The 15925-nt window shown below is 28.4% G+C and overlaps 1 protein-coding gene across 1 annotated transcript in view; it reads right to left on the bottom strand.

The window, feature by feature from the left end:
• Window positions 1-972: 972 nt before the first annotated feature.
• The window catches only part of LOC107454014 (mitochondrial enolase superfamily member 1), a 33368-nt gene continuing 18415 nt past the window's right edge, over window positions 973-15925 (bottom strand). The window contains exons 8-14 of the mRNA XM_043046463.3: window positions 14921-15003; window positions 13437-13471; window positions 10409-10496; window positions 6530-6664; window positions 3500-3671; window positions 2169-2268; window positions 973-1375 (exon numbers count right to left, since the gene is read on the bottom strand). Coding sequence (XP_042902397.2) covers window positions 1183-1375; window positions 2169-2268; window positions 3500-3671; window positions 6530-6664; window positions 10409-10496; window positions 13437-13471; window positions 14921-15003 — 806 coding nt within the window. The 3' untranslated portion in view covers window positions 973-1182. The remainder of the gene's footprint in view (window positions 1376-2168; window positions 2269-3499; window positions 3672-6529; window positions 6665-10408; window positions 10497-13436; window positions 13472-14920; window positions 15004-15925) is intronic.

Raw genomic sequence — 15925 nt, 5'->3', positions numbered from 1 at the left:
GCCCAATTTTTAATAAAGAAAGAAAGACAGACTCCCAACAGCTTGAGCAAATGCAACGAGAAGGCATATTCGCAAAGTCTCTTATAGATTAGTGTCAAAAAGAACTAAAAGCTTATTCTTAACAAATATGTAAAGCTGAAGATTGAAGGCGGTAGTGACTTTTACCAAAAATCACTAATTTCAATTGTTTGTGGTCACCAAACTATTTTTTTTTCTTCATACAACATTGTTTTGATGTTTTATGTTTTGCTTTAATATTTAGATGCGTAAACTTTATCTGAGAAAAAGAATCTTCAATTGTCTGCTTTCAAAATGTTTTAGAATGTTTCTCTTGTAATGCAATTCAATAGATTCTTTTTATTGTTAGGACTACTCTTCAGAAATTTGATTTAAAAATATTTTGTCAAGGGCCCGGAAAATTTTGCTGCCCTTGGGCCTGAATTTGTCTTTATGGGTCCCAAAGTATTGTTTTTAAAAATCATTTTTATAGAACACAAATATGACCAGAGAAAAGGTAAAATAAGTTATATATGATATGTTAAATAGTTTTTTAAAGGGGTAAATTATTATAAATTTATTCATAACCTCATTACAAAATTTATAGTACATCGATAAATCACAATCAACGAATGTCCAATTTTATTACGGGTATATACCCTGATTTTCGTAAAAGTTTTAGGATTTGAAAAGTCATCTTACACACAATGATATACGGTAGTCTTTGATATTTTGTAGAAAAATTGAATAAATATAGAAAGTAAAATTATTACGGAATAAAAAATTATGCAGTATAAATGAAAAAAATAGAGCCGAATGTGGATCTTTTCATTTAAGTTAAACTGAAGAAAAAAAAGTCATCTTAAACTACAAATAAAAAAAATAAGAAGAAACGTCACGTTTCTTTTCTAATAAACTTCCCTCGGACAACCTGCGATGAAACTAAATCGAAATACACCCAAATATAACACGCAATTTCTTTTTTGAAGATTTATTATCAAAAAAAAAATATATTAATTTCACAATTTTAAGTTCAAATATTGAACTCTCTTGAGATCTCAGACCACGGAGAAATCCATTATCATTTATTTGATAAAAAGAATTTCAAGGTTTTATCTAGAAATGAAAAATTTGACAAGCTTGATACCATTCTTTCTAAAATGTTCTTTCGGGCATCTCTTTTTGCTACTTCTTTTCAAACACACCTTCTTCAAAAAGTTCTTTCCAGACCTTCCCATTGGGATACTCGAAGTTTTCTATGGATTGTTCTTTCATTTTTGAAGAGTAGCCTGGTGTCTCTGGTAACATATAGCATCCATTTCTTACGACAACAGGAGTTTCGAAATGCTCATGTAGATGTTCAACGTATTCTACCATTCTGAAAAAGTAATAAAACTTTTAAAAGGATGTCTGCAACAATTTGATGCGCATTGTCTCGGAAAGCATGTAATATCAAAATCCAGATAAATCTGAATATATCTAAAATATCTTATAGCGTATCTAAATATCTATAATACCTATAAAAATTTTCCAAGAAAAATGGTTAAATAAAAATGTATTTAAATGTTATTTTAATATATTCAAAAAAGCAGTCAAATACCTAATAATAAAATTATATTTAAACTATTGACTGTGGAAAAAAACTGTTTTTTAACTGTTTTCACCTAATACGGTTAAAAATCCAGAACTTTATCGCACCAACAAGGGCCACCTAATTAAGCCGCTTACTTCCCCGCAACTGGGTACTTATAGCTGAGAGGGATATTTTGACTAACTCATGGCTGACAGTACAGGGGTTCGACTCCCAAAGTTGGCACCACAATATTTCCTCTATTTCCCTCAACGCATGAAGAGCATTCAGTGTCCTGTACTATTAGAATTCCTTGTGACCCTGGACCAGTGGTCAGAGAAACTACATTTTCCTTGACGTTAACTACAACAACTTCCTTACAAATGTAGTATATATTTTTTGTAAGAGTAGCGACTACTAACTACTTTCGAAATGCAGTCACTTTTTCACTACTTTTAGAAGATAAGCTTAACTAGCGAGCTTAAATTTCACTAATATTCAAAATGAAAATTTTCATTTTTTTCATCATTTTTATTTATTTATTCATTTATTTATTTGATTATTGTTTATTTTTGCAATTCACCATTAAATGCGTCAGTACCTTCTATCAAGTGATGTACCACAAGAGATGAAATCCCACATGGCTAAGTGTTGCACCAATTCACATAATCCTACACCACCAGCATGAGGGCAAACTGGAACTAGAATCAATAACCAAAACATTTTAAACAATTATCTACTTTATAAAAACAGAAATTCATTCTTTATTTAAAATAACTAAATTTTTATAAAATAAATATTTTAGTTATTGCATACAATAAATTAACAAATAACTAGAACTCTGTGCAATTATTTGTGAATGATAAATTTAGACTAACTTTTATTTAATATTTTTCATCAATTTGATGTGAAATATGTTCCTTGAAAAAGCTATAATAAAGAAAGCTAACATAGGCATAAATTGTTTGAAAACCTAATGGAGTATTCCGTAAACACCGCCATAAATATTAGAATAAATTATTAGAATCCTTTACGAAAATAAAGTTACAACAAATGGTTGCTTATTAAAGTGCAAAATAGCCTTTAAGTGTTCAAAAAATGGAAGCTATTTTAAGCTATAACATATTATTATAGAGATTAATGCTTCATTGTAAAAATGAAATTAAAAGCAATGAAACTGGTTTGAAACTGGTTGATAGTCGAAGGAGACTAAGAGGCGTTTCTAATAAATGACGACTTGCATAACTTCTTCAATTTTTCGAGCAATTTATGTAATATAATATTCACTTTGAAAAATGTCTTGGAAAAATGGTTAAATAACAGTTTATTTCAATGTTATTTTATCATATTCAAACAAAACAGTCAAATAACAATAAATTGCATGGCATTCAAACTGTTAACCGTACGAAAAGCCGTTTATTAACTGCTTTCACCAAATGCAGTTGAACAACTAGACTTTTGCGCACTAACTAACCCACCTAATGAAGCCGATCAGTTCCTTACATCTGTGAACATATTATAGCCGAGAGGGCTAATCTGTCAATCTCATGACTGACAGAACGGGGTTCGAGTCATAGTGTTGACTTTACAATATTTTCTTCAACACAAGGAAAGTTCCCAGCGACCTGAGTTATTAGAATACGCATACGCAATGCATTCACGCATACCCAATGCCCATTACCTAAGGAAAATCTTAGCTCTAATGTCCAGTTAAACTTCTCTCTTAAAATTTTGAAACCATGCTAGTTGTAAATGGTTTAAAAAAATCATGTTTTGTATTCATGGGTTTTTAACCTTTTTTAATGTAAATAGTTTTAAAACCGTAAAGGTAAAAAAGGCTTTCTACCGTGAACTTCACGCTTAATTGGATGGACAGTCTGTTAACCGTTCAGCTCAGTTTTAATAAAAGCTTTGAAAAGAGAAAAGAAATACCTTTATACTTAGCTGCCATCAAATATACTGAAAGAATTTCATTCACACCTCCAAGTCTACACGAATCAATTTGGCAAAATTGCAAAGCATTGGCCTGAAGCATTTGCTTGAAAATAACACGATTTTGGCACTGCTCACCCGTTGCCACTCCGATACCATAAGGTTTGAGAGCCTAAAAAGATTATAAATTTGATTATGGGGACTTTCCAAATTCGGTGCAATTTGGAAACTTGGCTTAAAAATAAAATTAAATTGGTCATTGTTGATGACTGACATTTATTCTTGTATATGTTTTGTACTTGCTTTAAAATTCAGCCTCAAAATTGAATTAAAATGTCTTGCGCATTTTTTAATAGTCAGCATCAAGAATTAATTAAAATATCTTGCACAGGTTTTAATGGTCAGTTAATCACTTCTCTTGGATAGTGTAAAAAAATATGTACCAAGACATTTTTAAATTTATCATAACATGAAATTTTTAAATATTTGAATGTTCTGAAATTGTTTTACATATTAAAAATTAGAAAGATATAAAAAAAATTAATTTGTCTTGGCCGTTTTTGAACAGTCTATTTTCTGGAATTGTTCTTTGTTAAAAGTTTATGGAAAATCAAATGTTTGGCAAATTATTATAATATTACGTATGATAACTCTTTATCATATGTATCGGTTCGAATCCCAGCGATGGCTAGCTGATGCGAATTCTGCACATGGCTCGCACCAACTACAGTGCTGACGTAAAATATCCTCTGTAGTAGACGGATCATGAGTTCCCTTGCCGTCAGGCTATCCGTTAAAGGTTTCTTTGGGTTTTTTCCTGTCCATGTAATGGTAATGTGGGTTAGTTCCATCAAAAAGGTCTTCCACAAAGGCCAATTTCTCTCAATACTTGATCCAGGAGTTCCCTTGTCTTCTGGATTTGGTTTATAATAATAAGACTACGGAGTTGAACATTGATAATCGTGGATTCAAAATTGGGTCGGCTGTTCAACGACGGTTATAAAAAAATAAATATAAACATTTGTATTTTTGGAAATCACAAACGTTTAAGTGAACAGGCTATTAAATTTCACAATAAAAATATTCTGCATCGAATTTGAAATCCACCCTTTTACTTTGAATTTAACTACACTGAATATAGTAAAAAAACATGCTCAAAACATTCTTTCATAACCATTCTTCCTTAAATCATTATCAAAAGTGATTATTAAGAAGTATGATATGTGGTTGAGTTCCTACTAGTAGAACCTACTCCAAAATTAGCTTAAACTTTTGAATTGTAAACGATCATTTGACTGTGATTTTTTAAACAGTCCACATCATAATTTTCAAGTAACATCATAATTTTTTATTTTGTAATAATTGATGATTAAGGAGCAAGAACGGCTTATGTACATTTTTCACAAAAATGGCAATTGGATCACCATATGTTGCATTTTAAGGATTACTAAGTTTTGACAAATCAATAACGAGGTAAATCAGTTCTCTCAGAGAGTTATTACACTTTTAAGATGGGCCAACTGGGGAAAAACGGGCCCTGTCTACGCGTAGACAGGGCGAACAAAAAGAAAAGCATACTGAAGGAGACTGTGGGATATGTAATGAGGAAGTATTGATTGAAAAGGAATTACGAGGAAAAAACGGTTCTTGACCAATCCTATTTTAAAATTCTATTTTTTCTTAACATTAAAATTTTTTTATTTTGTTTTAAAATTCGTGAGATACATAAATAAATGCTTGCGATATTCATGTATATTCTTATTTTAATGATTTCAACCATACGCTAGCTACTAAGCAATTTCATAGAATCCTTCATGGACATAAACCATTTTTCCCCCTTGGTCTTCAATTCTTTTACTAATATTTCAAAAACATCTGTGAGAAAACTATTATGGCACAGATTAAAATCTTAACAAAACGAAACATTTATTTCATCATTTTTAGAAACTAATGGAATTGGTTAATAACTGATCAACTGGTTCAATGTGCCCAAATTGTGCCAATGGAATTTTCAGTTTCCGTTGTATATTGTATATGAACTTTCACTTCAATGAAAAAGTTGCAATTAAAATATATTATTAGAAAATACTTTCTTTCAAAAATAAAAGTCAGACATTAAGAAAAATTTTAATTTAACGCAAAATCGTTTTCTTAATTAAAAGAGAGAGAATGAAAAAATATTCCCGCTATGAGGAAAAAAGTTACGATGACTTTTGTTTTGTTTGAATACTGAAAAAGTGTGCACAACTAATGAACAGACGAAAGAAAGTTTACTTTTAGTTTTTATACAAACATTTTTTATTTGAATTAAATCGTTCTCGTTAAATTCACAACTTATTCTGTAATTTGGTTTGTAAATGTTTATACTCAATTAATTTATCACCATACACTGCTAGAAATTTCTTGGTTAAAATAGTTAAATAGGAGCTTGTTTAATTGTTATTTTATCATATTCAAACAAAAAAGTCATATCAAAAAGTCATTTTGTTCCTTACAGTTAGTACATACTGTAGTTGATAGAGTTAATCCGTCAATCTCATGACCGGCAGAATAGGGATTCGAATCCCAGCGTTGGCACAACAATATTCCTTCCTTTATTTCAATACATGGAGACTTTCTAATGTCCTGCACTCTTCAATTGGTGACCCTGAACTATTAGAATACGAAATTATCAATCACGCTTAGATGGCGCAGCACCCACAGAGCTCCAATGTCCGTTTAAGCTTCATTTTTATGGCTAACAAACTATGCAAGTTGCAAATGATTACAAAATCATGTAGTTTTGTATTCGCGGTTTTTTAACCGTACCAGTTAAACCCTGTTTCAAAATCGCAAAGATAAAAAGGTGTTCCTATAACCATAAATTTTATGGTCAATCGGATGAGTGATATGCTTCCGGTCACTGTATTTTCAGAATAAAAATTCAAACAGCTTAATAATATTTCAAATACAAAGCACAAAAACGGTATCTAAAGACCACTCAGTAATTTCAATAAAAACTAAAATTCCAATTGCTGAGCATTTCATCACCTGTGCTATTGCTGCGTGTCCCAACACGTCGTCCGGACTAGTTGGCTCTTCAATCCACAGTAAATTAAAATCAGTGAGCTGCTTCATCCAATCAATTGCTTCTTCAACATCCCATTTCTGGTTAGCATCAACCATCTAAAATAACAAAATACAAAGTTCCAAAAAAAATAAGCAGTTGCACAAAGTTTTGTTTGATATGTGATAGAAAAAAAATGAAAGAATACAATCAATTAATCGATTCATTTAAATTCCTACAAAAATATTTCTTAAAATAAAAATAAGCTCCGTTTATTGAATAGTTTAAATGAAAGTAATTTTAGTGTTTATTTTGTTTTGCATATCTTGAGAATTTGAAGACGATGCTCTTTGGATTGATAAAAGCAAGAGGAAAATGAAGTCAGAAACAGATTAGAGAAAAGAAAAAAGCGCAGGTGCCATCGAAAATATAGAATATAAATTAAGGGGGGAAGGAAACCGTGAAAGGAAATGGCGATTTCAGTTTACTTGGTGTGGTTTAGTTTATTTGGTACGATTTCAGTTTACTAATTGTACCAACATTGTTTTTACACGTGCAAACAAATTATTTACCTATGAAAACAGTGCATTTACCTAAAAAAAATATTTTTGAATATAAATGCATTAATTGCAAAAATATATTTAAAAACCTTCTTGTTTCCACGATTTCTATATATTTTTAAATTATTATAAATAAAAACTGGCTTGATAGCAAACGAAAAATGCCTTTAAAACTGTCAGTCCAGGACTGTCAGGGCACTGAACTTTTTTACAATGGCTTACTTTTAAGAAAATATTCAAAAATATTATATCTATAAAATAATGTAAAAATTAGAACACATTTTTTTATTTTTGCAGAATTTTGTTTTATGTACAGAAGTTTAGAAGAATTCAGATGCACTGTTAAACATTCCGGTCAAAATAACGATAAAAAGTAATGACACACTGAGAGCAGCGTCCATAAGATCCATAATTACAGTAACATTTTAATATTATAATTTATACAGTAATATTTTTAATTACGGTGGTGATTCAGAGATATTACGTAAAATATTATAGTAAAAATTACAGTTTATCAGATTTTTTGTTCCGTAAACTTTTACTCTAAAAATGATTTTTGTGCTAAAAAGTACTTACACTCTGAGTGCCAATACTTTTTGCAGTAATTTGATCCAGAATTCCTTAAAGTGTGACCCTTTATAATTCTGAATGTATCCCGAACTATTTAAACTGAGATAACATTCTCTAACCAAATGCCGTGAAATTTGAGATAATCAACCATGATGGAAAGAGATCTAAATGTGAATCAACAGCTGGTTTGTCTAGAGACCCATATTAAATTCCGAATTTTTAATAAAATACCAATTATTAAAAATACACACAATAAACAAATATCAATATCTCATTCTTGCAATTATTGAGAAATCCAAAAATATTAATTCAAACTGTATCTCATAAAGTACCTTTATATAATCTCATTGTGTTAATAACAACAACGTATTATAATACACCATAGTAATTGCATCGCATAAATTTTGTATATCAGAATATTTCATTGTAATTATTAATCTATTATTAATAATTGCAACTTATGGTATAAATAGCTTTTATACCTCATAGTATTTTATGATAAATACAATTTTACTGTTAAATGAAATCATAATGTGGGAGAATAATTGTATCTCGCAATAATTATATAATTATAAATCATAGTATTTCATAATATCCGTATATGATAATAGCACACTCTAAAAAAGCAAAAAATGTTTCTAGAAGACCATCTCATCAAAATAAAGATTTACTTTATTCAGTATTATTTAGCACTAGTGGGCTGCGCCCCCTGCTCGCTAACGCTCGCCAACCCCAGAAAATTGCTACGCAATCTTATATGACTTGCTTCGCTCGCTACTAACTTACGTACCTTGCAAATGCACAGAATTTTAAGAATTCAAAAATATCATTCAAATCCATATAACAACTTTTTTTTAAAAAGAAATTACATCTTTTTAGTAAATACTAAGTTATTAAAATAAATTTGAATTCAAATAAAGACTCATTGACTGAGACTCATTTTTCAATGAATAATTAATAGCAATAATAAAACAAATAAATTCGTGATATAAATCAAAAGTCGTCAAATAAATTCGTAATATATAAATTCGGGGGAAAAAGCACTTTCGACAAAATACTAAAATAGAGATCTATCGACAAAGACTACTCACTTCTGCCTAGCTTAATAGTATGAGATTGCCGCAGCTGTATTGTCATTTCAGTTTCCGTGTTTGAAAGCACTATATGTTGAGCCACCTCAGCTAGATTTGGCAAATGACATTTTTAGCGGCAATCATTGGTCGATTTTCTAGCGTTGCCATTCGAGGAGTTGTAATGAGGCTTTTTTTGTCGCCGTGTGAGAGAAATATATATATAGATAATGCAGTTGCTCAAGGTCAACTCATGATAGTTAAAAATTACCAGAATTAACAATTTTCTCCGGTACTTATCCTTTTCAGTCGGAAGTAAAAATCCTATTTCCACATAACTTTTGGTACCAATAATAGTATTTTTAGTACCTATTAAAAACACCAAATAACGTAATACCAGAAATACCTTTTACCAAAATTAGTTAAGCACCATTGGCGACAAAAATAATATGGTGATTTTTTAGGATTCTCCTAGACGTTTTATTCATTAATTGAACTTTGTAGTACCTAACTTAATTTTATACTTCATTCAGAAACTTTTTACCACAATTAGTTAAGCATTATTAGCGTCGATAACAATATGAATTTTTTTCTGCTTCTCACAGACGAATTCCATTCTCCTTCATAATCATATCTTCATTAATTTACCTTTTAATAAAATTTTATTTTTTATTTCTGCATGAATAAATTACCAAAATTAATTAATTGTAGTTATCAAAAATTATTAGTAACAACAATTATATTTCGATAATCGTTTTGGACGATCAGTAGCGATACTTATTTAGAAGGGCTAAAAAAATTGTCAAACTATTATTGACGACAGTGATACTTATTCAAATTTGGTATTAAATACTACTTGTATTGTCGCTATAGGTGCTGTGGTAATAAGAACCTATTATAAAATATAGGTATCTAATTTAGGTTCAGTAGTATTAAGTTCTTTACCGACAATTGAAACAAATAAGTATCCTAATATTACCCTACTGCCGCATCCATGACACCTAATATACAACCTTTTTTATGAATGTTTTATATATTCCGATGCGGCTTCATACTATTAGATTTATCATAGTATGAGTTAGAAATTCAACTTACAGAAAGAACTGTATATAGTACATAGTATCATTTAGTAGACCAACTATATAGTATCATTTAATCCGTGATAGTCAGAACCAGGAAACCAAAGATAAATAGTTCATGAAAACGGGTGATAAAATTAATTATCAGTTAGAGCTGCAAGCTAGAAAATCACTCGCATTATAAAATATTTCTCAAATCCTAAGAAAAGCACTTTCTTTGGGATGTCACATGAGAAGCTGCGAACGTTGGGAGTTGTAAAGTACGCAGTTAGGTGCGCCATGTCTTCAAGTGTGTATGCACCAAATTTGGTGCTGATAGGCTCAGAATTGCTGATTTGTAAAAGATGCATGCATTCACACACATATACGTATATATAAAAACATTCTGTTTCATTAACATAGATTAGTATAAAGAAAAAATAGTAAGTATAATATAAAACACGATGATTAAATGAAACGATAAAAATTAATTATTTTAAAACTGATCCATTTAAAATTTTAAAAAAATGCTTTAATAAATATGAGAAGCACTAAAGCTGATTTGAGCACATTTAGAGAAGCACTAAATTTTTTAAGTCACTCACTAATAAATTATTGTTTCCAATTTCCTCTCTAAATATTGACAATCGTCGTCTGTCATTGTTTACATCCAACCCTACTTTTGCTTTAAACCTAAGAGAGAAGGAAAAAAAAACTGAAATCGCAATAAATCTAAATAATTCCATTTCATCAAATAAGGAAATTCAAGTTATTCTGTAGACATTCAGTTTAGCAAAAAATTTTGAACTATGCAATGAGAATATAGAGATTAAATTCTAAGATTAAATTCTCAAGATTAACGAAGAAAGTAAAAGAGTCAACCACGATTAAAAAGGGCATTTTTTCTGACAAATTATCTTAATGGATGCTAAGAATTTTTTCAGTTAAGATTAAGTCTCCTCATTGATCTAAGCATGTAAAAATGTACTTAAAACGAAATTATGACTTTTAATCTCTAATTTAATTACAGCTTCAATCTTTTGACAATAATAACGGAAAAAAATAGTTAGTTTAATAAAAATTAATGTGGTCATAAATTATTAAAAGTCCATTTGAATAAATCAGTGGTGCTTAGTTACAAGAAAGAATATTAAAATGTCCTCTTTTTTTGCTTTAAAAGCATTTTTCAGTTTTGCAAGAGATTTTTTTTCTAATACTCATGCAGATGCATTATATATATAATATATATATATATATATATATATATATATATATATATATATATATATATATATATATATATATATATATATATATATATATATATATATATATATATATATATATATATATATATATATATATATATATATATATATATATATATATATATATATATATATATATATATATATATATATATATATATATATATATATTCAATCGAAAGTGTGTTTTAACCTTTTTGAAACGCTGTATACAATATATGGTATTTTTCTGTTAAAGGAGACCGTTGGCAAGGGTTAATTTTTTTTGCCAAACCAAACTTAATAATCAATCATTGATAATCACCGGTAGTTATTTTTAATAATCTGATTTTAAAATTCTGATATTTCTAACAATCTGATAAGAAATATGAGTGGCATTGCCCAGTATACTCTACATTGATGTTATTTGTTTGTTTTTTTAGGGAAGTGCTACTGCCCCATATACATTTTCTCGATATACGCTACACTGATGTTTTTTAAGGTAAGTACCACTGCTCCCGGTATTCCCTATACTGACCGTTGAGGTGAAGGGTATTGGATCAGTATTCAATATTTCTGCTACTGTAAAATTCTATCATAATTAATCCCTCGTTCAAGGTCTTTACCGAAAGCTTTAGTAAATCTCGCGTTTTACCTCAAAGAAATGATAAAAATACGAAGTGGAATCATATTAAAGCATACTTCGGACTTACCAATCCACATTGGTAAAACTTAGGTTTTACTAGTAAAACCTTAGATTTACCTAACTTCGGGTGTTTACAATGACTTGTACATTTAATGTGTGCCGTTTATTATTGTTATATTGTTTTGTATTGTTTGTTTTTCGTATTTGTTAATGTATTGCTTATTAAAGGTATTTTTATTATCATTTTTTTTTTTGAAGCAACAACTAAGTAGTTTTAAATGTAGCATTTTGCGACGCATAGTGTTAATGCATTATTTTTTAAAAATATATAACATTTAAGAAACATTTCTATGCGTTACAATGTTTTCCAACAAATTAAAACAGTAAATATAAAGATAGTTAGCCTACACTACTGGCAATAAATTAATAAACATGTCATTTTTTAAGGAACACTCATTTCTTAAAGTTTGTGAGTTTGTGCATGTGAAATTTTCGTATTAGAATTTTTAAAAAAATTTATAAGTATGTACTTAAAACGCCACGCTTTAAAGTTATTTTAAATAAATTTTTGTTTCACTTAAAATTTTATTTTCTGCTATTAATTTTATTTTTGATTATTTACTAATTTTTTAGTAAATCCTGCAAAGTTAAAAGGGGGGGAGTTTACCATCGTAAAAGTTAGCAGGTATCTGTCGTGATATCTGAAACTTATTTTTCTAGATTTTTTAACAAAATGAAGAACCTGCTAAAAAATTCCTCATAAATTATTTAATCATTACATTTTTCTCGTTCGTAGATAAATTACTTAAAACTAAATTCGGTATTATATTTTAATTTATTTTTTATTACTGAAATTATAAAACGAACATTAAACTAACGAATTTCAATAAAATATTTGAAAGCATAGATAACAAATAGCCTTAATTTTTAATAAATTCCTCCTCCTCTTCCCCCCTAGAAAAAAGTATTTCTTCTCACTCAAAAAAATCTCTTACTTTTTAAATAAAAAATCTAGAATTATTTACGGCTTAATTAAATCTAGAATTATTTACGGCTTAATATTATAAATCTAGAATTATTTACGGCTTAATATATTCAATGAGCCTCTTACTTATATATGCACTGTAAAAAAATCAAGAAATAGTTGACACCATTTTTGGTATTAAGGTGAGCTAAATGCATTTCTAAGTACAGTACTGGAGTTAACGTGTAAAAATTATACAGAATAACAAGCATTTGTAAGAACTAGGGCAAAAATATTCCTAAAAAGGTGCTTGTTTTTTAAAAACGAAATATTTTTGCGGTTAAATCATAAATTGAGTCTAATATACATGAAAATATATGTCAGTAAAAAGACAAACAAGAAATGAATAAATAAGCAAATAACATGTAAATAATATTTCCTTTTCTTTTAAGAAAAAAATGAATAAACAATAACTATACGGTAAAAAAAATTCCTGATCAATTACGGTATAAAATATCAGAACTTTGAGTGCGTCATCCGTAAAATCCATTTTATCGTAGAATATTATACCGTAATTTTTGTTTAATTAAAGTGATTTAGCAATTTTTCTTGTAATTATTACTGTAAAACTTACCGTATATCGTGTTTTTTTGGTTCCGTAACATGTTCAGGTAAAAATAGATTTTAATGTAAAAGATGCCGGTACTTTTTACCATAATTTGATCCGGAAATTTTTTCAATGTACATTCTACTGAACAAAATGAAATCATACTCACGCTGTAAAACCCTCCTCCAGTTTTTGCCTGCATAACTGCAAAATTCAATTCTATTAATTTATTAAATTTTAAAATGTTAAATATTTATTCTGAAATCTCTGAAAAATAAACATAATGAACAAAACATCCGCAAAACTGGAAAAGTCATTAAAGCAAATAAAAAACAAGTTTTGATGATTTACAGATCGCTCTTTTTTTTTTGTCCGTTGCTTTGAAGGAAAAATGTTTTTTCTCCAAAATGATTATATTCTGTAATTTTTATTACAATTAAAAAAAATTCTTCAATATGATTACATTCAAATTGGTGTATTATATTTGTCAGAGTTATTTTTTTAAGTAAAGTTAGTCACATTTTTCGTAAATATTCAAGTTAAAAAGCAGGTGTCTAATTTTTTTCCAACATTCTTAAAAAAATTATTTAATATCCATATTTTTTTTATCATATACTCATAACTTATCTACAATGGCTCAATAGTTAAAACACTAGGTTGTCCTCGTGATGGACTGGATTTATTGCCAACATCACGCCATTGGTCACAAAATTGAGGATTCGTAACCTCTAGGATCCCCATAGCCCACTACGAAATGTTGTGGGAATGCTTCACTCGCTTAGCATTTTTTACTTTGTATTATTTTAAAACCATTCATATCCAATGTTATAATATAGAAATTGTATAAAAATTACATTTTCATAAAAGTACAATAATTATCAAGCTCGTGCTTTAAAACATTAAAAGCATTGTCATAAAATAATTTCTTAACATTCTTAACAATTTTCTTACAATACAATTTAATCAGTGAAAATTTAATCAGAAATTGATAAATATTCTAATTCTCTATATTTTTAAGAATATTTAGTGCTTTATTTTTATCCTCATCTTTTGAAATGAGAGCTTCTATTCCTTTAACATGGAATAAATATAATGCATAATATTTAATAAAAAGTACTCTTTTTTGTAAGGATTAAATTGAATTCGACGTTATCAGGATTTAACTCATTTTTGTTACTATTATTTCATATCTGTTAAGATTTAAAAGATTTCATTATTTTGACTTGAGAAAGAAGTTTTGTTGCACTGTAATTCAATATTCAATGAATGAAAGTCAGTTTTAATCAATTTGATAAGTTAGACAAAAAGATAACAGTTTAACTAAATGATAAACGTGTAGTATAAGCGAGTTTTTAAAGTAATCTTTACAGTCATATGTTAAATTCCATTATTTATCTGCATTGTAAAACATTCCGAAAAAAAATTTATTATTTTAATGGGAACATATTACGGGGCAAAAAATCTGATAAACCGTATTTTTTACAGTAATAGTTAGGAGTTAAAATCTTGCGATATGTAAAACTATGAATATCAGAAAAATCTAAAAAATAATTTTAAAAAAAAAATTAAAATGTTCGCTTCATTTGTATAAGACCAAAATTACAAATCCTGATATAACAGAAATTCAAAAACAAAACATTTTCAAATACTAACTTTTCTAACTTTTTCATCATTGTAACCAAGCCATCCTGCGCTAGTACAATATGCTGGAAACCCATTTTTTAAAATTTCATTTTCTACAAAAAAAAATGTAATATTACATGTAATATTACTAAATTAAATTAAACCTAGTAATCAATAAATAATAATAAAGATTCAATTTAGAGCAATTAAAATCCTTAACTCCTAAAATCAAACTTATCTCTTTATTATTTTCTTTCATTTGATTTTATAATGTGCTTTATGTCATACTTCAAATAAATAGGTATTTTCAACTCGAGAAGAAGAATACCGCTGAAATCCCATAGTTGTGTCTAATCACAGAATTGTGTGTGGCATGTTAACGTTACAGCTATTAGGCTTATTTTATTATCAATCAAAATCAAGTTTCAGTTCAGATTTAAGTCGATATCTGTAAGCGATGTCTCTAATGTGCGTCAAAACTGACTAATTCATGGCATAGACAAATGCCATGATTCAGCACCCACGCGTGACATAACTTGTTTGTAAGTATCCAATAATGATTCTGAATCTTAATGTTTGACGTTTTTGAAACTCTAAAACAACCAATGTTTACATCAGATAGATAATGGCCAAACGTAACAGAGCTTTGTACAAAAGAAAAAGTGTCAAGAAACAAAATTAAAAAGTGTGATGAAAAAATAAAAAAAGTAGTGTAAAGGAACATTAAACGGTGTAATGGAACAAATTTTCTTGTAAACAGTTCAATTTCTTCAAACAGAGTAATTCTTTGAGGATTTAGCAGCCTAGTGAATATTTAAATTTCATTCCAAATTGATCTGCACCTCTTATAATATAACATGAAGACGCAAAAGATTATTTAAAATTATTAAAACTGGAAGGTTTTAGGCAATATAATCTGAAGCCATATTTTTTTATCAAAATTTTCCTTAATATTTTCTTTATCTAGTTATTTTACAACATTTCAGAATTTTACCAAAAATGCACTCCTGAACAATTTTGAAATGTGGCTAGTAA

This window comes from Parasteatoda tepidariorum, chromosome 8 (genome assembly GCF_982258835.1).
Source record: "Parasteatoda tepidariorum strain Cologne lab strain chromosome 8, Ptep-v5.0, whole genome shotgun sequence".
In the NCBI taxonomy this organism is placed as follows: Eukaryota; Metazoa; Arthropoda; class Arachnida; order Araneae; family Theridiidae; genus Parasteatoda; species Parasteatoda tepidariorum.
The sequence above is the reverse complement of the archived record's forward strand: the minus strand, read 5'-3'. Positions and strand labels throughout refer to the sequence as shown.